We start from the raw sequence: 27,630 nt of genomic DNA on the forward strand, positions 1-27,630 counted from the left end.
AAAAAGTGGTTTCTCATTTGTTGACAGTCGTGTATGTGTGTGCTGCTGCTGCAACAACACGTGCCAGGAGCTCTGGACTTTTGCCACCAGTCTTTTGCTGACATCGATTTGGTTTTGTAATGATGGAAACGCTGATGAAGACATCAACAACCTATTACGTGTCCAACCTGTCAGCTCCACCTCAAGCTCTTTGTCGCTCATACATTGTATGTACAGCACAGTACAACGCCCATACGCCTCAATTCAAATGCCTGTTATATACAGAATAAAATAAGAATGAAAAATATACCAAATTTGATCTACCAATAATTGGACCGACATCTTGTGCAATTCTGTTGAAAACAGAGAGAGAGAGAAAAAACATTCGTTAGTATAAACATCGGCATTTATTTGCGGTCAATGAGTCCAAATGGGGGCAGCCAGAGGTCCCGGGTTTGATTCCAGCTCCAATCCTTCTCTGTTTGCATGTTCTCCCTGTGCCTGCATGGGTTTTCTTTGGGCGCTCTGGTTTTCTACCATAATCCCCAAAACATGCTTAGTTGCCTTGTTGAATGTGTGTGGTTGTTCATCTCTATGTGCCCTGAGATTGGTTGACAACCAGTTCAGGGTATTGTCGGCCTACATTCAGAAAACAGTTGGGAGATAAGTATGCCAGCGACCCTTGCTGGCTATAGAAAACGGATGAATGGATCCAAATGGCGGAATGTTTGCTAAGGGAGTGCACACATGAACCACAATATTTCCATTATGTTTACTTCCCTTCTTTTTTTTCTCTCTCAGAAGATATTGGGCACTTTGGGAGTTGAACTATAACCCCCCCAAAAGTCAATAGAACAGGGTGTGTAGAGTTTTTAATCACCTTTGCTGTTCAAGAAGCTGAACAGCAAAACTAAAGAGGTGTTTGACCCTTTAAATGGCGTTATTTCCTGCTTCGTTTACAATTTTTAATTCATGGCAAGCAGTGACCCCTAGTGGAGCACAGTTGGTTTCGTTCCACAAGTAATGTAATATACAAAAACTGGGCTTCCTATTTAATCATTAATAAATGCTCTAATCTCTAATTTTGTTTGAGGAAACCTTTGAAATAACATGGCAATTTTGAGGCATTCTTACAGCGATGAAATTTAAAAATATTTCCTTGTTATTTACACTTTCAGTTCAGTACAAGTCTTCCTATGAGGTATTATACATGTGCGAGAGCCACAACCCACCATCTGAGTTGAGAAGGAATTTCACAGCCTGTACACTCAATAACACATTGGTGAGGTAACCCCTGCACATATTTCCATTAAACTGTCCACACATACCATTTAGTGCTGTTTTATGAAATCCAAGACTGGTGCCCAGAATTCCACATTTATAATTGTTTTTTTTTTTTTTTTTAATGACTCAGTATGATAATAATTGTTGTAGTTTGAAGTTTAGTACTGGTGAATATCATCAGATTTCTGATTTTGTTGCAAAAACAGTGCAAACATTGACGCAAATTACAAAATACATTTCAGATTAAATGATGCTGTACTTAATGTAGTCTTGTTTTTAATCAAAGGATGCAACAGAGCGCTGCTTTACAAATGAAGCTTTATTTACAATTCCAATGTCTACAAATATGTACAAGTTTGCAAAGTAAACCGTTCATTCGCCAACAATCACTGACGCCAGTAAGAGTGTGTCTGACAGGCTACAATATATTTACACCCATAAAAGTATTATACAATACAAGTGCACTTGGTGCACACTCACAACATATTATAAATATTTATTTCAAACAATAAAAAGGGGAAATTAGCAGGATGGGGTTAATTTAATAAATCCGACAAGGACCAGCTAATAAAGTTGACTCGTCTCTTGCTTCAGAGAAGGAAAAAACACTCCTCTACGTCAAGACGATGACAGTATTAAGAGGAGAGGTCTAAAAAGGTGTTCAGTCTACTACAAGAAGCACTGCATAGTTACAACAGAGAATGTTACTTTCTCCAATATACAATCAATTCAAGAATACAATCTGGGAAAGTTGAGGTTGGCAATCACATTTTTGGTGCATTAACTAACCAGCGGCTATTAAAGAAATTGAGGGTAGAAACAGGTTTAAGTTAAGGTCACTTCAGCTTAAAACAAGTCAGAGGAAAGACCTACTGTAATCTTGCTCATTACAAGCTAGAAAAAAAAGAGAGACAAGAATAAGGTCACACCAAGGCCTGGAGAATGGTGAGAGACGTCATGGAAAATGATTGGAGACCGTTGTTTAGTGTGTCATGGTAACCACTCCAGTGTCTACGTACCAAGCTGGGGCACGGCGACACGAGAAGGTTCAAAACAAAACAGAAAGCTTGGACATATCAGGATCGATAAGGCTCAAAGTGAAGTCATGACGCTGTAATTGGAAAATCGGTAAAAAGTGGAGAAGAATTCAAATGAAAAAAATCCTTTACAGCAGTTGGAAGAACATGACATTCAAGGGAGGTCCAAAACATGATGAGCAATCAAATACAGTGTTCTTACAACATAAAGAGGCACTTGAACTGAATTTTGACCTCCGTCACCTGGCTACGTTCCTGGCTGCTGTTTTTCAATCTTAATGTTTCGCAGCACTGAGGATGAGGAGACGCTGCGCTAACTGCGTTGTGCACTTTGAGAGAAGCCGGCGTTCTCTCATGTCGTCAAAAGGAAAACCACGAAGAACGGGAACGACTCAAATCCAGCATTCCGGTACCATAGAACAGTACGTTAATCTTTTTTTTTTGTGTGTGTCCCACTTTCACGCTGTATGCTAATATGTAGTGTATCTACTTAAGAGTATCCTAAACCTACTACATATTGTTAAAAAAAAGCAACTAAGAATCGCTTAAAAAGCGCCCCCAACCCCCCCAAAAAAAGCATCAGTAGTATTTTACTTACAAGCTGTATGAATAGTTACCATTAACACGCACAGAGATAATATTAACACCCAGCACAAAAGTGGGACACAATTATCTTTAATGTGAGCTTTAAATATGTTCATTTATTTAATTCTCTAATATCTCAGACATAATGTCTATTGCCATGTTCACATGACTTGTGCTTTGACAATTAGATTCTCCTAAATTTGCTTTGAAAAACATTAAAACTCTCCTTATATATTTTGACAGGATAAAACATCACTTTTCCATTTGTTATTGTACATAATAAATAAAATACTTTTTTTTGCACATGGTCATATCTGTGATGTCCGAAGAGAGCGCAGTCTATGAGTTTCAGATCAGTGACACATTTCAGATACTGAAATTAAAAGAACATGCTGTAAGATGTTAAAGTCTAACATGTCTTGTTGGGACCATCGCGGAGGGAGGATTACTGACAGTAAAATGAGTTTAAGGCAATGCCCCACTCCCTCCACGCAACTTCTATTTAAAAAAAAAAAAGAAGACAAAAAAAAACAACAAATGACATCACTGATTGTAGTGTAGTTTGGACATAAGAAAATATGCCACTGATCGACTGTCCACCTACATTGTTTACTAAATCAATTTTTTGTTGCTATTCGTCTCTATTCCACGTCTCCAACCCATGTAAGTATTTACAAGATTTAACAGTGGATTGCATTCAACTGACGGCAACCTTCTTGGTGATGAGACTCAGCGTGTTTGCGGTGTCTTTCAGCAACAGGTCGAAGATGCTGTCTGCCAACTGCATTTTGACTGACAGCTCATCTTCTTCATAGCACACCCACTGAGCCTCCTCCTCGTGAAGCTCCTGTACCTGCGTATCACATACGCACAGAAGAGGTTACGGCTTGTTGATGTTTGTTTCAAGATTTTAAAACCACAAATTCAGAATGATAGCATGTGAGTTTTACACATGTGGCCAGCATTAAGGCACGGGATGCAAAACTGCCTTCATACAGTACAATTATCAATGTTTATCTGCAATTTGGCTTACCAAACACTTACTGTAATGGGATAAGCTAGGGGGTGGAAGTCAGTTGGCTGTTAGCAGCAAGTGCCTGTTCCAGCTAACGTCAGCTTGTGTTAGCTCAGGTTGTTATGTCATTTTTTTTTTTCAATAAAAGAGGTGAGCCAATTGAACCCTCAAAGTTTATCCTTGGAATATTACTAAAACGGAGAGGATCATGTAATAGTTATGATGTCTCCAGCTGATTCAATTAAAAGTGGCAAGGTAAGCAGGTGAGTGCTCCGGTTAGAGAACATAGAAAGGTATTCCATTTGATTTGTTTATTAATTGAGGTGATTTGGTACATACACACAATCCTAAACTTAGTGAAACGCAAATGCTGCACAACCGGGTATTTATGGCAAAATGAACTTGAGCCGCTGCGCAAAGAAAAGAACTGCTTTGAAGTACATTCAAGTGAATAAATGCTCTTGTAACATTACCTCAAGATTGTGTCCAAGCAAAAACGTTGATTAAGGCAATTTTTGCAAACTCTGTGTACAAAGTCTTAGGTGCAACTTGTATTAAACATAACATAGTGTACGGACGTGAACTAAAACTCCTAATTCTACATGGTGCTGTAATTGTGTGTACTTACTAATATTTGATCAACTCTGTCTCGTTTCTTTCTGCCAAATTTCAGCATCCTCTGCCAGTCAGACTTTATGCTCTTGTTTTGGGCCAAACCGTAAAGTTTTAGAACTTCTTCTGTGACAAATTCCTGAAAGACAGACAACATAGGGGAATTAATTTCCATGAGAAACATTGTTTTGATGTATGAAGGTGTTGCGGTGGAAACAATCAAATCATACCTGCACATTATTGATATCTCCTGGCGGCTTGATTCTGTGGCAAGAGGTGGACCTGACTCGCTGTGGCTTAACCCATTCAGGCTGATTGGCATTGGGGTCTTCGGCATAAATTTCCTGGAGGATCTCCCATGTCAGGTCATATACAGCCTATGCGAATGCAAACGTTTTCTTACTATTTGTTTGCATCCAATACTGATAGTGGTGCACAACAAAATTGTAATATGAGTTTAAAGGGGCTGTAACAAGAAGTCAACTTTTTGGAGCTCTTAACCATGCTCCAATATTGACTTCTCACCCGAAACACTTCCAAAGTGTTATTTTTTTTCCTTCACTGATGCGTTTCTAAGGAGTCTTTGCTTATTCTGTGCTCCTGCACAGGTCCCACTCGTGCAGATGAAAACTGCTTGAAGTGCACTTATGACAAGAGGTGCAAGACAGCAGCAATTTGCACTTGCCCTACAATTTACACAAATATTAAATTGTCAATGTTCCAAATGTAATGTATATGCACATAATACCCCGTGGAAAGAATAGAATATCATGTTACAGGCCCTTTAAATAACTTTTGACAGGAACATATGAAACATTTACTTTGAGTGTTTGCTTTTAGTGCCTATGAAGCAAAAACAGTGTGCAGTCATTCGACAACTACTGCGCACTGTGCTATCACCTGTTTGTAGCTGCGGATGGAGAGGGCTTCCTGGTCTTCCGTGCTATCTTCAACACACAAAAACTCTTGAGAAGGTTTTGGACAGGCCATGTGTGATAGGAAAACACCACCGTCCTTCGTGAGGCCACAGCTCTCCCAGATCTCTTGAACAGCAGCATGGACCATCTGTTCTACCTCACCGGCTGTGTGGGGCACCACCATGACAGGTTCTTCTGGAAGTTTAAGGGGGAGGGGAAGAGGCAGCGCGGGTCTCGGTGGCGTCTTGGCTGACAGGTCCCCATCCGGGTGTGATGCCAGTCCCCTAAGGGGATCTTCAGATGATGAAACGGACCTTCCTACGCTTGCTCCCAGCCTCGTCTCTTTGTCCCTCAGATTCTGTTGGAGTCTCTGCTGTTCCCGACGTGAGCTGAGGCCAAAGTCCTCATCAAACCAATCCTGATCGTCACCGAACTCGTCCAACAGATCACGGTTCAGTTCCAGCTCAGCAAGTCGCTTGACAAGCTCTTCTTGTCCACTAGCCCCCAAAATTGGACTCTCCTGTTGTAAAAGAAAACATGTTTTTATATATTCATCTGTTCTTTCTCGGCACAGATACAAGACTGTCAGCATAGCTTTGGACTTTGGTTGAAAAGGCAAATCAATTGAAAAGGGCAAATCAACAAGTTATGTTTGCCAGAAGTCTGTAACATCTCATACATCTCTCTAACACTGTTATTCATTGTTTTGTCCATCTCCTATTCAAGTAAAATCCCTAACTTTTGCCCTGCCGTTTCCCGTCAACTCTACATTTCACACGTTTAAATATTTCAATTTTTCGTTATTAAAATTGATCACATTTTAAGTTAAGACTAACAGAGGGAAAGAATCGGACTCACCGGTCGGTTACAAAACTCTGGCGAGGACGGCTCGTCTTCAGGTAAAAAAGAAGATACGCCATCATGTGGTTCCAGCAATGAAGGAAGCCCTTGTTCACCTGACTCAAAGACATTGCCTCTGTTAATCTGATTGGAGGCTTCAATCTTCTGCTCTTTCTCTCTTTTTAGATGAACCAAATATTGAACTGTGTCAATCACAAAGCTACTTATAAGTTTGTCTGCTAACGTGTCTGGAGAAATTTGATCCTTCGGCTCATTCTTGTGATCACCAGCTCCATGGGAAACCTCAGAAAATATCAACTGGTTATCTATTTCTTTCTTCTCAGCTAATGCAGAAATCTCCTGACTGACGAGTGGCATATCTTGGTCTAGCACGTCATCGTTCTCAGTTATTGCAGACATTTCCTGACTATTTCTTGATGTGGACTGGCAATGTGAGTCATCCTTCTCAACTATGTCAATTTTTTGACTAGATGGCGGCAAGTACTGATCTAGAACATTGTCTTTGTGAAGAATGTTTATCTCCTGATCATTCTGGGGTATGGATTGGTTGTGATGTTGGGAATCGCAGTGTATTTCAGCTATTGGTAGTTGCTGGCTATTGAGGGTTTGCTCTGGGCTAGCAATCAACTCTTCAATTACATGATTACAAGAGGTTTCTTCACTTTTCTCCACGACTTGCATCTTTTCTGATACATCTTCATTGCTTTTCTCCAAGATTTGCATCTTGTCTGATATATCTTTATCCCGTTTGCGTTCATCCTCACTGAGATCTGAAGCATCATCAGAGTACGAGTCGTCGTGTCCTGCAGCGTCAGTCAAGATCTCAAAATTGTCAGAGAGATGAGTGATTTTTTCAGGAGGAGCGAAGATTCCATGACGTTCTGGGCACTCAAAGTATACAACTCCATTGTAAGTGCCACAATTGCTTCCCTCAGACTTGTCTAACTCCACACCAGCCCAAAAGCCTTCAGCAAAGCTGGTCGAGCCTTTAAATCTTAGTGTCCCAGGTTGGACGTTACCAACAAGAACACGGTCTCCGACGTTAAAATTTGGCATTTTATCTTGAGTCAGAGAGAGAGGGGTATGGGAATGAGAGACAGGTGCTGGGGAGGTGGACTTAATGTCAGAATCATTGTCAGATTCTTTTGGTTGCTGAAAACCTAGTAGTTGACCAGATTTATGGCTTGTGCCACTAGTAACAGAACAGTGACTCAAATCATCAGCAAGCTCCTCTTCAATCTCCTCATCTCGACTGCTCAACTTTGTCTCAGTATGGCAACTTGAGTCCGGCTTGGAAATTTGCTGCTCTTTCCTGGATGAAGAAGGTACTGCTGATTCAAAGTCACCTTGGTAATCTGTCGGAGGGGAAGAAGCCCGGACATCCGTAATCGTTGCCTCCTTCACTGAGGGGATGACATCCAAGTCCAGCTTACAGGAATGCTCAAGGGATGGGGGTTTGTCGTTAGCATGTGCACTAAAGTCCGATGCTGCAGAATGTGATTCCAACATCCTGTTATCCTTCTGAGGGTCTATTATTTGTGATTGGGCATCTTCAGTAGAGGGTCTTAAAGTAGAGTCTGGTGATTTATATCTCTTTTGGCCGGAGGTCAGGAAATCTGGACTGCCTTGTACAGGGGATGGAGTCACAGTTTCAACATCGAGCTCTTCGGATACAGAGGTAGATTTGGTATGATCTAAATGACGGCGAGACATTTTTTATAAAGTCAAAATACTTAAGTAATGAATCAATACACAATTATGAAGAGCAAAACAAACATACCTAGGTGGAGTGATGGATCACTGTTCAGCCTCACAGGAGGCATTTCATTGGTTTCAGACCTAAAAATATGATGTTTATGGTTAAATTCTAGCAGGTTTATTATTATAGATTTGATTTATTAGAAACGTGTACCTTTTCACAGGAGATGTGAGGTCCGATTGTTCTACAACTAAGGTGGAATCGTTCCTCTGAGACTTGCTAGGAGGGGTTGGCTCAGGTTCTTTGTTGAGTTCTGCCTTCGTTTTTCCAATGTAGTTGTCATAGTTCTGAAAATAAAAGGGGATGGGACAGAAAAGTGACTAACACAAAAACACAAATGCCAAACATTATACCAGAAGAAAATACTTAATATTTACCTTTAGTTGTTTGAGCAGACTGGCCTCTTGTGCCTTCAGTCGCTCCTTATGCCTCATCTTCTGCTCCCTTTTGAGTTGACTCGCCATTGACTTACGTTTTCTCAGCTCCTCTTTCAGGGCCTTGATACGACTCTCGATGTCACTCTGCTCTGAAATGGGTTCTGGAAAGCAAATAAAAAAAATTACACCAAAGAATGCAAGAGCAAAATAAGACCTCTGTGATTAGCAATATTTAATCCAACTTGGGCACACTCGAACTTAAACCTAATTCTTTAAGGATTAGTGTATGTTTTCTTTATGTCTAAAGTTCACTTTTAAGCTACTTGTCAAACAATTTCTAATGCAACAATACATAATATTCTAAAGCAATAATACAAACTAATTTAAAGTTACAAATTTTTATAAATTAGTTTGTTGATTAAAGCACAGCAATTCGATACTTTGGTAGGTTTATTTACTTATTATTTTTGTTGTACTAAGTGAAGTACTTGGTGATCTTGTTAATTGCTTATAATTCTTTATATTCAACGTTTTCACTCGCCCTCTTCCAAAGTGGAGTGCTAGTAAAGCTATCATACTGGGTTCAGGTTGTAATGCTTACATGCCTGACTTAGACCGTGAACAAACTCACCAGCCTGTGAAGGTGTTTCTGTGGGACTCTTTGGAGACTGCGGGGATATTTGGAAAGAAGAATGAAGTCGCATCTTGCTGGCACTGCTGATATCAGAGAATGAGGCTCGATTGTGGCTGCCTTTGACTGGAGAAGACTGAGGAACATGGCGTACAGTTTTACGATGGCAAAATTACTTTGTAGAAAATATATGTAGTACCAAAATTTTGCACAGACATTTTTTGTTAACACGTCATATTAAGAGTAGTGAAGTGCATTTGTGCGAACCTGTTTGCTGCGTGTAAGCGAAGCAAAGTCCTCGATATAATTTGTTGGGCTGCTCAAGTTAGAGGCAAGAGTAATTTCAGCCTCTGATGCAGGTTGTGCTGAGGATGGACCTCTTGGTTCCAGTAAGTGTCCTTCTGTGTGTATGCTGCACTCAGATGTTGCTGAGGAATAGTCGTCCTCAGTCACATACTCTGAAAGAAAAACATATACATGAAAAAGTAATTACAGCCCTCCCCAAACTATAACCTCAGACGGATTTATATTAGGTATATTACTGAGAATAATCACAAATCCCTTATTTCATAATCAAAGAATTTGATCACCTTTTTCACTTTTTGCTTTTGCTTCTGAGTTTCGATGATGACTGGACTTGGGGATCATTTCCAAGATTGCCTTGCTCCGCCTCTCTGATTTGACGCAACCTTCTCCCCAACTAGCCAGGGCTTCTTTTTCGATTCTTCGGACCTCGGCCTCCTCTTGATCAAGACGCTTTTTCCACTGCAGCAACTCTTCAGCATGATGACGCCTCTGCATCAACTGCTGCTCCCGCTTAGTCAGGAATCTAATGGATGGTCGGAATAATGCCAAAGAACAGGAGCAAGAATAGGTGTGTGTGTGGAGGGGAGAAAGGAGAACAATTAAGCTTCGATTAAAGACAGAAGAAAACATGGAGGTATACTGTATATTGGCAAATCGGGGAAAATTACAATGAACCAGCGAGAGAAAGATGTTAAGCATAGCAAAATAAGTACAAAGCAGGCAGAGTCAAATCACCAAGACAACCGTTTTCACAGCAACACACTTCAACCATGCTTATTTACAAGTACTTTTCTAAATAATCAGTGATACAAGTGAGGAAGACATTAACCAAAGCGTATTAAAAAGTAGCAAGAAAAATGATTCAAGCAACAAACTTAATCCCTTACGCCATAACACTCTCCTTTTACGTAACAATAGTGTAAAAACAAAGTTAGAATTGGGTCAATAATTTTTTTTTTTTTTTTTACCCATAAATGGGTAAAAGTGGTCAGTCTCCATGTGGGTATGTTACAAATAATTGATCTCTTTGACAGTACAATGTTAATTATGGATTTGTATCAGCAAAAGACTTTTAATTCAGCGTTTCTTTGGTTTGATCAAAGCACTATATTAAAAACATTGTACTGCCCTCCAGTCATGTACAGAAGTTGCATAATGTGAGGTCTCAATAGCACAAATGCCATTACACCATAGAGTTTATTCTAGATCTAATTTAAGGGTTACTCTGGGTTCCTAATTCAAACAGACGACATATCAGACACTGAAGAATTATTGTCCTATTGTCTTACAGAAAATGGCTTTGTATTTATTAGCCCAAGCTGTACAACAGTCATCCAATAAGGAGTAACAGTGAAGCTATATCTGGTTAATTAACAAGACATAAGACTGCCTCTCCACTATTGTAAAATTAATTCTTTTAACTCCATATGATAGTTTGGTTTATTTCAAAAGCTTTACTATTTCTAAAGAAACTGAATTTGCAACTCTTGTAAACCTGTAAGCTGAGAAAGAAAAGAGTGATTTAATTTCAATCAACACCTCAGAAATAAGCATAAACCTGCAGAATGGAGTCACAATTTCCTATCCATCAAGGAAAGGTACAATGAAAATATGCATAACCTTTGACTTTTTGAATTGTCCACAACCCATTACTTCAGAAAATCCCTTTAGAAAACCAGAGTAACAAAATAAATAAGCGTAATAAAGTTTAGAACCCTGGAAAACATTTGAAATCCTGGGTAAAACTGTCAAAGGTTTAGCTTTTTTCAACACATCTTTCCTTGGACATTTAAAACGACTTTCACCGCAAATGCCATCCTGCAAAGGAAACTCATCACATCAGACATCATTCTCGACATCCTTGTGAAGTCCCAGTGCCAGTGTTGAACACAAGCTTTTCCAATGGGAGAGAAGGGGGCGAGTGTGAGTTGGGGTTAGGGGATCAGGCTAGATGCAAGCGTGGCAGAAAATGTAGTGAGAACTGCACTGTACCTGTCCAACTGGTTGTAGATAAATAGCTGGAATTTAGGGTGAAGGTTGGGAAGACAGACACTAAGGGAGGCCCAGTGCTGGGCCGTAAACACAGAGAAGAAGCAGTGGACGGGAGAATAGTTTCTACAAGACAAACATGCAGCAATGCAAAAAACAGACATGGGAAATAGAGGGGAAAACGCAATGTGATAGGAAATGACAAGGGGACAAAGGGAAGGAAACAAGTAGAGAGAGAGAGAAAGAGAGAGAGAGAGAGAGAGAGAGGGAGAAAACAACCACATGAGCATGTGTTTTATGCGTATTGTTGCAAAAAGGTAGCTGTCCGCAGGAATACAATTCATTTTCAAACTGTAAGGCATGCAATAATCATAAAAATATTCCTTTAGTTAAAAAAAATAAATGGTTCACTATGCAAGCAGGAAAAGCCACCATGCCCATTTCAGGAGGATGCATAATGGGAACGGCAACATATTGCCAAAATAGAGGAAAGTGATTTTCAGTGTGTTATTCTAGGCACAGAGAGCAAGGCAATGAGCAAATGCATGCCAGTGGTAATAAAATAATGCAGGAGCAGACCAATTACGTCTAAACAACAAAGGTCCTTAATGAACGCCTGATCAATTACTGTAGCGTTCCAAACATTATATCACACATTAATGACCATGCAGGTAAGTTAATGCTGTACTGGTACCAATAATTGGAAAGTTAATAATAGACAGAATGACAGAAGTCCATGGCACTGAATAAAAGTGAATAATTTGTCTAAATTATTTTGATAAGCCTATTATTTTTCATGTAAGTGGAAGGCTTTTTTTTTATTGCAAATTCTACACAATTTGGTGCTCACAGCACTTCACAAAGACTCACATTCACCTTTTCACAAAGACATTCATACACTAATTGAGACTGCTGCCATGCAGGGTGTTGTCAGTTCCACAAAGACACTTCAACATGGTCACCAGGGTCATAATCAATCCCATAACCTTCAAATTGGGAGACAAACACTCTACCACAAATTCACGTTGTACCCATTTAGGATTAAACCTTTAAACTCCATGCTGCCACTTGATGTTGACTGAAAGTGCCATGACAAGAATTCACTGCTAAATCTGGGTTTGTTGATGTGACATTTGCAAGCGCAGCAGTGATTGGTTGTTACCTGAGCCTTTTCAATCAACAGAAAGTGTCAAAATGCACTTTTAAAAGGTTTTAACTGTACATGAAAAGAAATGAAGTTAATTTATAGACAAAAGATAAAACTTTTTACTCCTGAAAATGGCAAAAACAATAAATCACATGCAAATGAAGAATTAAGCCAATTGTTGCTCCTACTCAGCTGTGAAAGGCTCTAGAATTACCTAAGCTGATGGCTAAGACAAAAAGACTAATTCCAAGCACATGCAGCTACTGGTCAACAAAAACAAGTAGGAACAGAAGGAATTAGGGATGCAATGATCACATTTTTCAGACCAAATGCAGCACAAGTACTTATATTTGAGTACTTGTTGATACAAACTAAAGGTACTTGATGTTGCCATTAAGTCTTTCAAGTGTGATGAAAATTGGTTATTTAAATCAAATATTGCTCAAAAGCAGAAACCCTTTTCAGAACTTTTGTGTGTGTGTGTGTGTGTCAAATAAAAAAAAAGAAAGAAAAAGTATTTTTCTAATTTTGAAAGAAAAAACAAACCTGCCTATGCATATATGTGGGTGCCAAACTGCGACTATGAAGTGGTAGACAACATATTTTAAGAGCTTGCTTGCTTGTCGGATGTCCAGCACTGATGCAATTTTGTGAGAAGTAGCGAGGTTGCCTTCACCGAAGGCAAGCAAGACATAACAAATGGATGATTGGGATTGACAAACTTGATACTTGTCAGTCAACTCGCCACCAAAACCCACGCGGGGCAGTGCTATCTACATCATAAAAATGTACATATTGGTCAGCTTTAGTGTTAACTTAATTTACCTTACACTTTTTCCATATAGCTGACAAGGATCGAGCCTGCAAGGCTGGTTAAGTGGGACAGATGTTGTAGTATTGGATCATTTTTATCAGTACGAATACAAATGATATTGTTATCAGTGCGTCCCTAATGAAAACAATTTAAAAATCGGAAATCCACCCCCCCATATAGTATTACATGATTAAGTGGGGCAAAGAATTTGTGAAAGATGGTGTAGTTTAAAAGAGGAAAATGGGGCATTCTTGTTTTTACATACACATGCAATTAAATAATTATGAGGCTAAAGTTGTTTAGGTTCTAATCTGATTTTAGCTCTCAACACTACACAGACAATTACAAAAATCTGAGGGAGGTTCGAAAAAACTAACTTAAAAAAATTGTGATGAAAAAGAGCATTTACTTTTCATCCATACGAGAACGCATCTTCTTGAGCTTCTGCATGATGCTTCCTGTCTCGCTTGCAGAGATGGAAGGGGATGGTGATGGGGTGCGGCTATCATCAGTAGGTCTCATGTTGGAAGGTGCAGCTTCTGACACAGGCGTTTCTGAGACAGGAGATTCCTAAGGAGGGCGTATTGTTTTTTTAATTCAAGTTTTAAAATTCAGGTATTCTTTTCTTCACGTGTTGTTTAAAGTGAACTACTATGAACAACTGCTGTACAACTTACCATTGGTGCTTCACACCCTGCAGACTTGAGACGCTCCTTTAGTCTCTGCGTTGAGGTCCTCATTCGCTCAATCTCCTCTTGCTGCTTCAATAGCAATTGCTTTTCTTTCCTTGCTACTTTATTCGCTTCTTGAAGACGCTTGATCTCAGCCTAGTGTTACAACAAATATTAAAATACATGTGCACTATGTAAGGGTCACTAGATTTTAGGACACTTTTGCGGTGTTAGCTGTAAGTACCTGCTCCTCCTGAAGTCTTAACAAAAGGCCCTTCTGCTTCTTCCTGATAGGTGGCAATTTGTCATCCTCGCCCTTGTTCCTCAGCTGCTTTTTCTGGTGCTCAAGCCATGCCAGTTCAGTTCTGATCTTTTCCTTGACAGCTTTCTGACGTAGACGCAGCAGTGCATTCTGATGCTGCAGTCGTAGGTCCTCGTCTTTCATGTGCTGACGCACCATGTCCATAGTGAACCGAGAGAAGCTGTCCTTTCCACCAGAAAAGGACATATTTGGATTCTGATGCTGTGGGGAAAAGACACACATTCTGAAGCTACAGTTGGGGAAAAGAAAATCTAAAACACAAACGGCAAGTAAAATATAAACAAGATGAAGGGAAACACAATTGTGATACAATGCATTATGAATGCAGACATACGATGTGCAGCTTCATTAAAGCTTCATTACCTTTGTAACACGATGCGACCCTGAGACTAAAGTTGTGCTGTCATCTGGAGCTTCATCTTCAGAATCCTTGTGGCGTTGAGGACTGTTCTCCAAAGAGCTTCGGCGGTGCACCTTAGACGGCAGCAGAGAGCTGAAGGAGCGCTCTTCGACCTCATCCTCTGTTTTTGAGGAGTCAAACTTGAAAGAGTAGTCTGAGAAATAACACAAACAGTGTTGTACATGATGTAATTGATAGTGGAACACAAGAATGCTGTTCAAAAGCAGTGTTGGGAGCTTAAAATTCAATGTTGTTTTTTAGGCCGTACCCTTGTCATCAGCTACAGAGGGGATGCTTTCACTACAGAAGGAGTCGTTGTACTCAGTGGGGCATTCCTCCTCTATTGAATTGCTTACTGCTTCCCTCTCTGCTTGCTTGTCATCTTTCTTCCATGTCAATTCTGTTTCTTCTTTGTTAATCTCCTGGATCTGTTCTGTAGACGTCCGTGAGGGGCTATTGGGACAGCTATCTCCTGCACCACTGAAGAAATGAGAGGGGGAAACGTGTTATATTGTGATTCAGTGAGACTGTTGCTATGTAAACAAGTTTAGCGAGTACATGAGGTTGGGTCTTTGCAGGGGCCGTGAGTCAGTGTGACTGAAGCTTCGACTTGACTCGTCTCTTTGGAAGCTGTAAACATAATGAAATTCAACTCCATATTAATGTTCATCTCAGTAATATGATAATCTAGCAAAATAATATAATAGTGTGCCAGAGCTTTTTCAGGACGTTCTTACCTGTCGGAATCCAATTTTCCCTGCTTTTCCCGATGGTGCTTGGTTAGAATCGAAGAGTCAGGCGCAACAACAGGCACAACCAGAGCTCCTTCGATATGAGTCCGTGTCAGATCTGTCAACTGGAAGACAAAAATGTACATTCTGATGACACATCTTGTGCTTGCATCTACACTAGAAATCATATATTTATTGGGGAGACCCAACAATCAGTCAACTGTGTTGAAGGATTGCTAACCTCTTTAATTTGACGAGCCGCTTCAGCTGTCTCTTTTTGAGTTAACACTAATTTTTCCAGTAATTCCTCATGAGCCTACGCAAACATAAACACCTCATTTTCAACTGGAAGTTTTTTGTTGCGCAGAAATAACAGATCAACAGAGGAACATCTTTGTAAAAAATTCTAATTTGTACCCGGGCTGTTTTTTGCCTGTCTTCTTCTCGCTGAAGCTGAGCTTCCAGAGCCTTTCTTTCAGCTTGGATCTTCTGCTCATAAAGGTCATTCTCAAATTGTTGCTGTGAAGCCTGTAACATTCGCAAAGAATTGCACAATGAGGTTGGCATAGAACACTAATTAAAGGGGTTAAATAATTAAAAAGCATTGTCAGCATTATTGATGTGTCCTTATTATACTAAAGTAAAATGCAAGGCATTGCTTCACCTTCAGCATTCGTGCTAATGAAGGGCTCTCCTGCTGAGACATGGGCACCCACATCATTCTCTCCACATCCCCAAGCTGTCTCATGGACTCATCTATGGACTCCTGGTACTGGAGCTCTGTTGTCATATGAAGATGCAGAGCAGCAGGAGAATACTGAAGATCACCTGAGAGAAGGAACATGGAGAAAGAGGAACGATGTGTAACGCTGACCTCATGACTCGTGAGGCAGGAAAAACAAAGAAACTGTGTGATTTGCTAGCTTTTATTATAACATTCACTCATTGAGGGCTAGAGACATCAAACATCAATTTGACCTGAACTGAGCTCATTCACTGACATTAATAAATATATAAGTAAAAACGTTCTTTTAACTGAGCAGACAATGAATGTGTTAACAAAAAAATATTGCAAAAAGACTAAATGTAAACATTTATTTATGTATTTTTTAATGTTTGGAATATGTGATTATTTACCTGTGTCTCTCTTGCTGGCCCCAGCACCAAAAGTATTTCTTGGAGGGTCAGTGCAAAAATCAGCAGCTGGAAGGTCCAGAAAGCCAGAAGGAGAAGTTCGAGCTCTAGATGGTGAACACTTTTGCTGCTTGGCCTGGAATGTTTTGGGAAAGATTTGATAATGGACGATGGAAGTAAGTTGGATAAAATCACTTGCTAATTGAGAGCATTTATGAATAAATAACAGATTCTTCATCAACCAGACTCAAAACAATGACATAAAAACAAAGCTGCAAAAAATATTACTTTTATTAATAGAATAAAATCAAGGCAAACCCTGCGCTAACCTCTGGAGTCACGGGAAGACCCAATATTCTCTCCACAACATCGAAATGTCTAAATGACTCATCTATGGACTCCTGGTACTTGAGCTCTGCTGCCATATACTGTTGCAGGGCAGTCGGTGAATACTGGAGTTTACCTGAACAGACACAGTTTATGTAAATATCCAAGGTCAAATAACACACGATGCCTGTGGCTTGTAATATAACCATTTTTTCGAGAATCATTCTTGAGAGAGGCTGAAGCTTGAGACAAAGCCAAATCAGGATAGTCAGAAGGCGAAGCCAGTCTTCCTCGGGATGGTGGAGACTTTTTACTTTCTGTTGCCACACTAGAAGGGAATACAAACTCATTATAACCCATCCTAAGAAATAAAATCCTTATAAACATCAAGTTTGCAATTTTGGGGATAACGCTATGTATAAACTAATTAAACATTCCACCAGAGGACAAGGCTGACCACAGGAAAGGCATTGATGGCACTACCTTGCACGTTTTTGATAAACCATGATAAGAACAGACACACTGGGATTTGAATTATCAGGGATATATCTCCTGCAGTTTGATTTGCTTAGCAGATATCAGAGGCCATTAAAGGTTATCATTTATTTGGTGAAAAAAACCCACAAAGAAACCTTAAATCTTATTAAACTGAAAAATCCTCAATATTTTAGAGGGGAATGCTCCAGGACTCATTTTCTTATTGTGACGTGAATGCCACCTGGTGGTCAATTTTAAAAGCAGTCAATTACCTGCGTGGACTAGAACCGTTCATTGACTGTTGGCTAACTCCGCTGCTATGAAATGAAACAAAATCATCATCATAGGATTCTGAGTTTCTGTGGGAATCTCCAGAGAAAGAGGCATTCCTTTCATTCACTGTAACACAAACAAACAAAAAACAAACAAACAAACAGATAATTGTTCAGGCGTTTGTCGACATTGCAAGTACTACCCGTGCACTTCATTATATTTTGGCAAAAGGAAGCATCACACAAAGGTAATTATGATGAACAAACCTTTAACATTGAAGTTCTTTAAGTAAATGTTGATTACACTGAAGGGGTCTCCTTTGTTTAACTCCTCCCAGGGCATCTTATTGCTGTTCTGAGGCATTAATGGTGACGTTAAGGGCAAGCACTTCGCGGCCTCCTTCTGGAAGTCAGTGAGGCGTTGCAATTCCATTTTATGCCCAGCAGTATCACTGGGAGAGTCTAGTAATCTTGGAACCTGATTGTTGGTCGGAGGAGGAGGGCTCATTTCATCTTTACTGAAGCTACCCTCACTCAGGATGGTACCCTCACTGATAGAACCGCCACTTAAGTCATGCAGATCTGTCCTATTCTTAATGTTGTCCTCAACTGCTCCGTATGATCCAATAGGAGACATATCATCTCTTCTTTCTAAGCCATTGACTTGGCTCCTTTCTCGCCCATTGCAACAAGAAGAGTGCTCTGTTCGATTAGTAATAATTTGTTGTGCTTGATCTTTAAAGGTATGCAAATTCCCAGCTCCTGGAAGAGAGGTACTGTTATATGGACTAAGACCAGCAGTTGTTATAAGTCTCTGGATCCTTGATGTCAAGTCGGCATTTTCAAATGTGCCAGCTCCAGGTACTAAGCCTCCCTCATCAAGAACAGCCCCAGTAGACATTGGAGCCAAAATATCCCCATCCAAAGAAGTTGCCTCACCAAAGTTGATTCCCACCCGGGCAATCTGCCGGGCTTCACTCTCTATACGGTTGGAGAGAGATATGGCTGTAGCTTTGAGCGCGTCGATTCGAGTCCTCCGTGACCGAGACCAAGTTGGGGTTTCTGCGATGCTGGGCTTGATGTCACCAGCTGCCACTGTGTTGTCAAACCTCAGAGGGTGAGAAAGGAGTGGGTCATAGCTTGTACTTCCTAGTGCATCAACGCTGGAGGTCGACAGAGACTGAACGACAGGGTTAGGCTCAACATCCAAATCAACCCTAAAACAGAAATCACAAAACAAGTTTAGCCTACATGTATGTCTGAACCTATTTGAACGTACATTCAAATGTATTTTAAAATACATTAAAACTTACTTGTAAATACAATTGAACCCTACTTGCAAAATCAGTTAAACATCAGTTTTTACTTTGGAAAAAAAAAGCTCAAGTAGCACAAATAAGGAGTACAAGAATGAACATGAAATCTGTGTTCTTTTTAAATCCGGTTCATTGAATAAACAAAAAAGATTGACAAATTGATTATTAAAATGATTAGTTGACACCCTAGTTTAAATAAGATAATCATATGAGCAAAACCATGAAAACAACAGGAGAAAAAAAAAAAGTAACCCGCCCCCTCACCTCAAAAAAAAAAACAGATTATAGCGAATTCAAGAAAAGGTATAAGAAATATAAATGTGGTGTCAAAAGACATGTAAGACTGTAAGACAAAGTAAAGTTAAGGTAATTACATACAATCCTTTAAAAAGGGAGAACACACAACGCCAGTTGTTATTACTGCGTAAATGAAAGCACGCCATTTTGCTTGCTACCTTGCCAATTGGGGGGATAGCTGATCAGGCAAAGACCTGTCACTGCTTGAGGGACTCTGTGGTAGTTCCATTTTCTTGTTCTCTTTGTCAGACTCTCCAGAGGGTTGGTACATGGGTCTCTGTGGTGCAAAGTTGAAACAAGAAGTGACCACATCATCAACATATTTAAAAATGCATTTAAGAACTAAACCTATGAAATGGGTTTAATGCTTGTCATAAATACCAGTTGATTTAACAAAGCAGAAGGTTGCATCTGTATGGTGTCTCCGAGATAGGTCTCATCCATTGCAAGAAGGTTGTAGGTCGCTTGTCGATATCGTTTCTGCCAAGGAGTCATATTTGCCACAGTGGGAGTGACTACATTTTTAGCCATTTCCTTTTGCCTTCTGTAAAGCTCCTGAAGCCTCTGGTTTCGTTTCTCCGACTCCTCTTTTAAAGATTTATTTTCTTCTGCCCGTCGTCTTTTTCTCTCCTCCTTTTGCTTAACAATATACTGACGGATTTTGTCTGAATCATAGTGGCGCTTCTTCTCCTGAGTATCAGCCACATTTGAAGAACTTGGTCGGTGTGGAGAGGGGTTGGCACTCCGGCAGCCCCTTGGCGGGCCATATGTTGGCACAGTAGTTCCCCAGAAGGAGAGGGGAGCCCTTGTTTGAGATAACGATCTTGCTTTTCCCTTCTGACCACTCTTACTTCGACCAGATCTTGGTCTAGGCCTATCCTCTTCCTCAGATGCTTTGCATGCAAGTCGTGGGTCATCAAGTATGGCCTGGATATCTGCTGACAAGGGGTTTTTGCCTAAAGGCACTGGGCATTTGTCTTGACAAGCAGAAGAGGGGCAAGAAGTGGATGTGGAGCGTCTTTTGGATTGACCTTGAAAGGCACCAAAAGTCCTGTCTGTGCTTTTAGGAGAGTGATGATTTGCTTCACGGCCTTTGTCAACACCGGCCTGCCGATGGGGAACTGTAAACAGGTGGGGTGTATATACATTTAAATGAGAAATAAATTAAAGTGTATTCCAATAGGTTGCAAGCATGATATAATTTAAGATCGAAAAGAAAAAGTTGATTGCAGACATTTGTCACATTGTGGGTCCACTTTAATGATATGTGCCATATTTTTTTTCTGAGAAAAAGACCCTAGACTGTGTTTCTGCTCTTGATCTAGCATGTAAAGACAGCTCATAGAAGTTATAAGACTGGGGTTTTGCCATGCAGACTTTAACCCGTGTCAAATAGAAATTTGTTGTCTAGATTTTAAAGAATCTAATCCAGCTGTGAACCATGCTCTGTTGAGCCGAACTTTACTGGATGCCAATCCTACCCTGTCACTCCCCAGGGTCTTTGCCACAAACAGTAGGAGCAACCTCATCATCAAATCAGGCCACGACTCATTGCTCACCCAACCAAAACAGCCAGTCGACCTAAATTCCTTCCGGTCAATGGCAGTTAGTAGAGGCCTAGTTAATGAGGCAAAAAGACTTTGGCCCAAACAATTTGATTTTTTTTTTTTTTTTTTTAAAAGATGAAGCTTTATCAGTATTTGGCCAGAAAAAATACAGATCACCAGTTAATCTTCTGATTATTTAAACAAATAAATAACATGTGTAAAATACTTTTTTGGAGGCCCACTTGAGAATTTTTCTTGAAAATTACTCAAAACATGATGATTTTCTATATACTGTTTCCATAAAAGACCCAAAAGCAAGCAAAGTATATTAAGAGGCGCAAAAACATTGGACCACAGACATATAAAAGTGAGTGCAGTGAGGACAAAGAAGAAAGAAATAAAATGAAAATTCTCTTAAGCAATGAAGCCTTGTCAGACACATTGTTGATGTAAATAATGGTAAGGCGTATTTATGACATCAGTGACACATTCTGAGTGGCTGCTTAAAGCACTCCACCCATTTGTCACTTTTTTTTTTAAATCCCTGCATTCTTTTTAGTTTTTGACAAACTGTGATACTCTGCCAAGAAGTGCAAGAAGATCATTTGAGAAACAGCAAAGATGGCAAGTTTACTGTTGGGCTGAGTCAGCCGTCTATACTTCAATGGCGTGATGCGTTTAAAGAAAAAAAAAACAAACAAACTGTGTGGCACAATATATGGCTTGAGGAGTTCACTGGCCCCAACCTGTTTGTTGCAGTTTGTCATCGAGGTGAGGCCTCTTCTCACCGACTTGCTTGGCAGCTGTACCAAGTACCTTGTTCACCAGCTTCAAGCCCTCCCGCCAAGAAGCAGGGGTGATCACTGCAAAAAAAACCCCCAAAAGATATGAATACTGTACTGGCTTGTCTAGTGGAATAAACATGAAATAAAAGGTGCTAAGGGCTCTGAAAGATGTCATTTAAAAGCCCACAGGCATTTTCAAGGAGTTCCCGGTAATCATGATGCATGTCGACAAACAAGCTTCTGTTTGAACCAATCAGAAGAATCACATGAACTTGGCTGCAGATTTCAGTGCTATTTATGGCACCATGCCTCATGACAGAACTCATACAAGCCAAGTTGGAAGAGGTCATAAAAAACATAGACACCAGTCGTGAGGCAGAAAACAGGTTTATGCCAAACAATCTACTGTCTACCAAGGTTTTTGTCAAAATGCCAACTTATTTTCCTATTCCTACCAGTTTTTGCAGTTTGACCAGAGACAGCTTTGTGAATTTTCCTGGTTGGTTTAGTTTCTCTATCTACAGAACGATGTTTTTCCCGTTGAGGCCTGGTTGCTGAGCATTCTGTAGAGACAACACAACAAATACCTAAGACCTCTCTTCCAGAGTGTCTAGCTTCTGACTTCAATTGTTTATGTTGTGTCTTACCAGCAGATGGGTCTTTACGCATGTCCCTGTTTAAAGTGGGATCCTCTTTTTTTGACAAGTTTCCATGCGTAGTACGGGTCCTCGCCTCAGTTTTGCTGAATCCTAAAAAGAAGAAAACAACTTTAATCTTTATTTGAGGAAAAAACATTTCAAAACTGTACTACAGGGTTAAAGATACCTTTATAAGTAGGCGCTTGTGGTGCAGCTGCTACCTTTCTTATTTTGGTTGTTGTGCCGGCTCTGTTAGTCTTGTTGGGCATGATGGGCTGCTCAAGACGACCTAATGTCTTTTCCTTCTCTGCAGCCTCCTGATGTTTTACCTGCCTTCGAATACGCTCTTTCAGCTTTTCCAACTTGTCATCTGGTTGATGTCGCCTCAGGTTTTCCAAACGCTGGGAATCGGAGCCTGGACTGGTTGAAGGAGTGCTTTCCCATCTACAAATCAAGTCCGAGGCAGGAGGTAGAAATGCAGGAGATTTTTCAATATCCATGCTCTGGGTGCTTTGGGCCTCAGGACTGATGTCCTCGATTGCTGGATCTAAACTTGATCTGTTGTTATAAGTCTGCAGGGTATCTACAGTGGGCGGGTCATTAAGGTGGCAGGCCTCTGCACTGTCTGTTGAACGTTTGATGTCCTGGTGCCCATCTGTCCACTTGTCCCAAAAGTCTTCTTGTTCAACGGGCTGGCTAAGCGAAGTATGTCTAGATGCGGACAAAGGCTCTGACGTTGACTGTGGCATGTAAGCCTCAGGCTGAGATGAGTGTTGTGATGAAGGGGCGGTCTCTCTGGTGACAAACCAGATTACATTGGATCAGCAAAGAGGATCAAGATTTAGTTTTAATTCAACATTCACACATATGAAGAGTGAGGTCTCATATGGATGGCCACATTTAGAAATGCTGTTTATGTGAACATTCCCTCTTTAATTAACATTGGAGTCGCATTTCAGGTGATCTGTTATTTGCAGTTTACAAAACGATAGCCACTTTTTAATGTGATATCAAATATAGCTCTATCTTAACAGTACATTAGTGTTTTTTGTTTTTTTTAAACAGGACTTTCATTTCAATCCATTTAATCATAATATACTAGCACTTTGGAGGACCACAAGAAACAAACAACATCTGACAGAACTCTTTGTACAAATTGTGAATACCAACCTGGATGAAGCCAACTGTTCCCTGAGCGCCATACTGTTGTGCTGGCTGACATTACTGTCCTGGGTGGCATTTCGAAGTGGACTGCGTGAGCGCCTCTTTTTGGAACTCGACTGTCGACGTTCTTTGAACTTCGAGGACCCCCTCGTCTCATCTGTGATGATGACAAGGCGCTCTTAATATCTCATACGTAATGACCATTGAAGTGACATTAATTCTCAATTTGTTAGAACGTAATCCAGCAACATTTTGAAATAGCCAACCTCTGCTTCGGACCGACACAGATAGCTTCTTCTTGGGCGGGTCCATGATAGAAAGGAGGAGTGCTGTTGTCCCAGGAACAGCTTCCACATGATTTTCTATTCGTCGTAGCTGCACACAATAATATCATATAATTTGCTGTGAGGTATGTCTTTGATCCAATTAATTAAGGATCACAACTGCCTTAATTAGAACGAATAACTATCATTCTGTATGAATCATGCAATATAAAATGTCAACTAAATAATCAAAAACACCAACAAAAATGCAACCATTATTTTACATCTTAAAGGTCTAGAGTTCTGCACCACAAACTAGTTCTTTGTATACTTACAGCGGCTTTGGACTGAGGCAAACTGCTCCACGCACTTGTTAAATCTGTTGAAAGATAGTTATGACAAGAAATATCAAATGTTATGTACAGGACACATCATTGCTTAAAATTTAACAATGTATTCATTGCACACCTGTATCAATGTTGCAATCTGTGTGCTGATGAACAGGGACACCAAAGGGCGGAGCCCTCTTACTACTTCTCATCTCACCCATTCACCTACAAATAGGGTTAGACAAACGTAATCAGAATACTTGAGATATAGAATAGAAAAAAGGCAGAAGAAACCAGTGTAAAGTGTATTTATTACTGTCTGTACTTATTTTTTGGCAACTGAAAAAAAATTGCTTCAGTGCACTGCCACAAGAGATTTGAAATTGACTACTGAATTGTAAGACTGGAGTTAGGTCTTTACATTTTACCACACAAATGTGTCATTTGAAGATATTAAAGACTGCAATGTACTGAAAAGAACTTGTTTGATTGTGTGCAATGTATGATATGGCAATATGATGCTCATCACAGATACATTAGAAACGTTTGTACACTTCTAATTACCGCTTATCCTGTAATAAAACAACTGACAGGACAGCTTAATTTGCGGGAGAAAATCTTTTACTTAAAAAGAGACTGCATATATTTACATAAAATATCTTGAAATAAAACCATGTATCGGTTTGATAGGGGTACTTAGTACCAGCATTCACTCATCCCCCAAAAATATTCTTGTAATAGTTGAACTACATATACAGTATATGCAAATAAAATAATTTTTAGAGGCGCATCAAGTATTAGCTGGGGTCAATTTCATATTAATACTCAAAACACACTTGTGACTTCCAAAACAATGGGCTTCCTCAGACCAAAAGGGCAAATTAAAATCATAACAAAGGATAACAGAGGGAAGAGAAAAGAAGTCAGCAATTCCAAACAAGGAAATGAATCATCTATCCATCCTCTCATTTTCTAGAGCCGCTTATCCTTACAAGGGTCGTCTTTTGCCAAATCGAGATAAAGCTGTCCTTGATGTCCATACATAAAAAAAAAACATTTATGCATCCATTTAATTTCTATAGCCGCTCATCCTCACTAAGGTCGCTGGCTTGCTGGTGCCTATCCCATGAAGTACATAAAATGAGCAGTCTTCTCGTAACTGCCTATACCCTCTGCTACAACATTTATTTTGTGCAGCACAATGTTATGTCAACTTGTCATTTAAAACGGGTTTTACAACAGTGTGTTCTCCTCTGCAGATTTCCATGAGGGAGGGGGAATGATTATCAGATATCTTGAGTGTGATGTTTACAAAAGAAAACCTGTAATACAAGATTGTGGCAGCCATATAGAGTCCAAGGTGTCAATTTGTTTTAAAAACACAACAGCCTTTTTAGGGCAATCTCGTCTCAGCACACAACTCTGGCTCATATTTTAGAAATTAGGAAAAAAAAAAAAAAGAGAGAAACCTTTTAAGTTCACATTTTTTTTTCTAAGGGGCTAAAGATTACAAGTCATGCAGATTGATCATATGAATCACATGACACTGCCTTGAGCAGAAGACACTCCCCTTCTGACAGCAAACAGGAAGCAGCCGGTGCTACTTCAATTTCGAGCTTAGTCATGATGTGTAAACCTAAAACCAGTGGTGTCACTTCATTGACAGGGTAGTGCGAGCACAATATTTGACAATTGTTCTCAGATATAAATTTAATTCATTCTGTGGATATTGTCATTCATTTGCTCCAGCCTGCTCCTACTCCCCCCCAAAAAAAGACAGAGATGTCATAAAAAAATAACAATACTTTAGAAAAATAACACAGCAATTGCATGTTCAAATAAAATCTAAATATATTAAATAGTTTTGCCATGGACATTGTACAGGCTACAATGTTCATTGACTGCTGGTGACATGTCAGGAGCTGTAGCAAAATGCCAAAGAATTAGGGGGCCACCTGATGACCCAAAGGGTGTTGTATGCCATATAATGAGTCTATCATTGAATCTGACAGAATCGATATTTGGACCCAATCTCAGTTACTTGGTCATTTTTCACAGAGGATAATATGACGGCACCGTTTGAGTAATTTAACACTTTGAACACAGCAATGTTTTTTTTTTAAAGTGCTATATAAATTAAGCAAAATTAATAGTGGAATTTTTTTCCTTTCATATCCACTGAATACTTTAAAACAACAACAACAACAACAAAAAACATTTTTCCACTTTCAACTGAAAACGACATCAGATGCGTTCAGGTAATGGCCAATCATGACTAAGCTTGTGAAAGTCACATGGCCAAACTGGGAAAATGTATTTCAAAAAGGTACTCATTGCACATGAAAAAAAAACACGTGTTTTCAAACTAATTAAGGTCAGATACCACTGAGGGGTGAACATTGTCCATGAAGGTAGCCTGTCTTTCAATCTCTTCCAAGATTCATTTGAGGTCGCCACAACATCATAAGAAATTACTTTTTTTCCAATGAACCATAAAGACTATGAAAAGAGCTGCTACATTCACGGACACTCGCCAATGTTCGTCTCTCAGTGGGATACTGTAACAGCTTTTTAGAAAAATATTAAACTCTTACTGCTCAAAACGCTGCTCGGAATCATGAAACAACATACTATTGCACATTACATAGGCTATAATTTGAAATATTGTATTTTCACTTCATACTTCAGTACTGTTGACTAATGCATACGTAAAAAAACACGGACATTTCATAAATGCCTTGGATTTTTGAGTGTAGGTGGCTTACTCATACGACACAACGCAGAAATTATACCTTTTGAATACATATAAACAAGATAGCTAATACTCAAACTATATAACATTTAACGACATTTTCAACTATTTCTGCAAACATATACGATGTTGTGAGAGAATGTAAATTGTCATAACAAAGTTTAACCAAATCAAATGAGGAATTGGTTGATCAAAACTACTAGTACCACACCGATTGTGGACTCACAGTGGGTAACAAAAGTGATGTTGCTAAGCTACAAATCCCGATCAAATAATAAATAATGTTCCCCTGGAGGTGTTGATGATGATGTATTGAAAAACGAGTTGTTGATATACTCCTTTGAAAGCTTTTACATTGTAGAGAGCATCGCACTGTACTTTTCAACAAGGGGGGTAAACGTCGATAATCTTCTTAGGGCGTAAACGAAAGGTGGAATATCAAAAGTCCAATTTACGATAAAGCGATGGGCGTTTAGGTCTTGAATTTTTTCATCGAAAATATAAGGGCGCCGATTTCGACCTCTAACTTTAATATGACTCATATATTCGTCAGCCCATGAAATTACCGGAGAAGCCAACTCGAGTTGACGTTCGAGCTAGGCGCCAAGAAGTCATGAATGAACTCTAAAAAACAATGTTCAAAGACAAATTGCTTACCGTTTAATTTACTGATCCGATTCATTTAGACGCCCATATGTACGCTGGTGAAATGGAGATGGTAAAAGTCCTTACATCATTCGAAATCTTCTGATCGCTTCACTAGTCTGTTTGCTAATGTTAGCTTCAAGCAGCTTGGAACTACCACTTGTGCAATGGCAGCTTTTCCAGCGACGAAGCCATTGATACCGTTCGAGGCACTTCCCCGAGATGAAAAACTACTTTTGTCGGGATA

General features: G+C 39.7%; 1 protein-coding gene across 1 annotated transcript; it reads right to left on the minus strand.

Moving 5' to 3' along the window:
• Positions 1-1,564: 1,564 nt before the first annotated feature.
• cep350 (centrosomal protein 350) lies at positions 1,565-27,630 on the minus strand. Its single transcript, XM_088425830.1, has 38 exons — positions 27,396-27,630; positions 24,126-24,211; positions 23,993-24,036; positions 23,661-23,769; positions 23,401-23,551; positions 22,418-23,025; positions 22,240-22,341; positions 22,048-22,155; positions 21,554-21,670; positions 19,642-20,381; positions 19,419-19,537; positions 17,915-18,864; positions 17,648-17,774; positions 17,105-17,226; positions 16,901-17,034; positions 16,575-16,707; positions 16,102-16,265; positions 15,855-15,965; positions 15,679-15,753; positions 15,444-15,562; positions 15,265-15,336; positions 14,975-15,186; positions 14,670-14,860; positions 14,229-14,507; positions 13,991-14,140; positions 13,723-13,883; positions 11,356-11,478; positions 9,648-9,886; positions 9,325-9,515; positions 9,058-9,193; positions 8,427-8,587; positions 8,203-8,336; positions 8,071-8,129; positions 6,288-7,984; positions 5,413-5,949; positions 4,743-4,889; positions 4,529-4,651; positions 1,565-3,738 (listed from the first exon to the last, which is right to left on the minus strand). Exons 2-38 carry the CDS (start codon positions 24,205-24,207, stop codon positions 3,583-3,585), a joined length of 8,883 nt encoding a protein of 2,960 aa, XP_088281956.1. The 5' UTR covers positions 24,208-24,211; positions 27,396-27,630; the 3' UTR covers positions 1,565-3,582.

The sequence above is a fragment of the Hippichthys cyanospilos genome, chromosome 10 (genome assembly GCF_059441005.1).
Source record: "Hippichthys cyanospilos isolate Australia breed blue-spotted pipefish chromosome 10, RoL_Hcya_1.0, whole genome shotgun sequence".
Classification (NCBI taxonomy): Eukaryota; Metazoa; Chordata; class Actinopteri; order Syngnathiformes; family Syngnathidae; genus Hippichthys; species Hippichthys cyanospilos.

Coding starts and splice junctions, on each gene's coding strand:
- cep350 (XM_088425830.1), bottom strand. CDS start 24,207: ATGGGTGAGATGAGAAGTAGTAAGAGGGCTCCGCCCTTTGGTGTCCCT. Junction 15,337..15,443: donor GGAAAATTGGATTCCGACAG/GTAAGAACGTCC, acceptor TTATGTTTACAG/CTTCCAAAGAGACGAGTCAA. Junction 9,516..9,647: donor AAAAGCAAAAAGTGAAAAAG/GTGATCAAATTC, acceptor TTTTTCTTTCAG/AGTATGTGACTGAGGACGAC.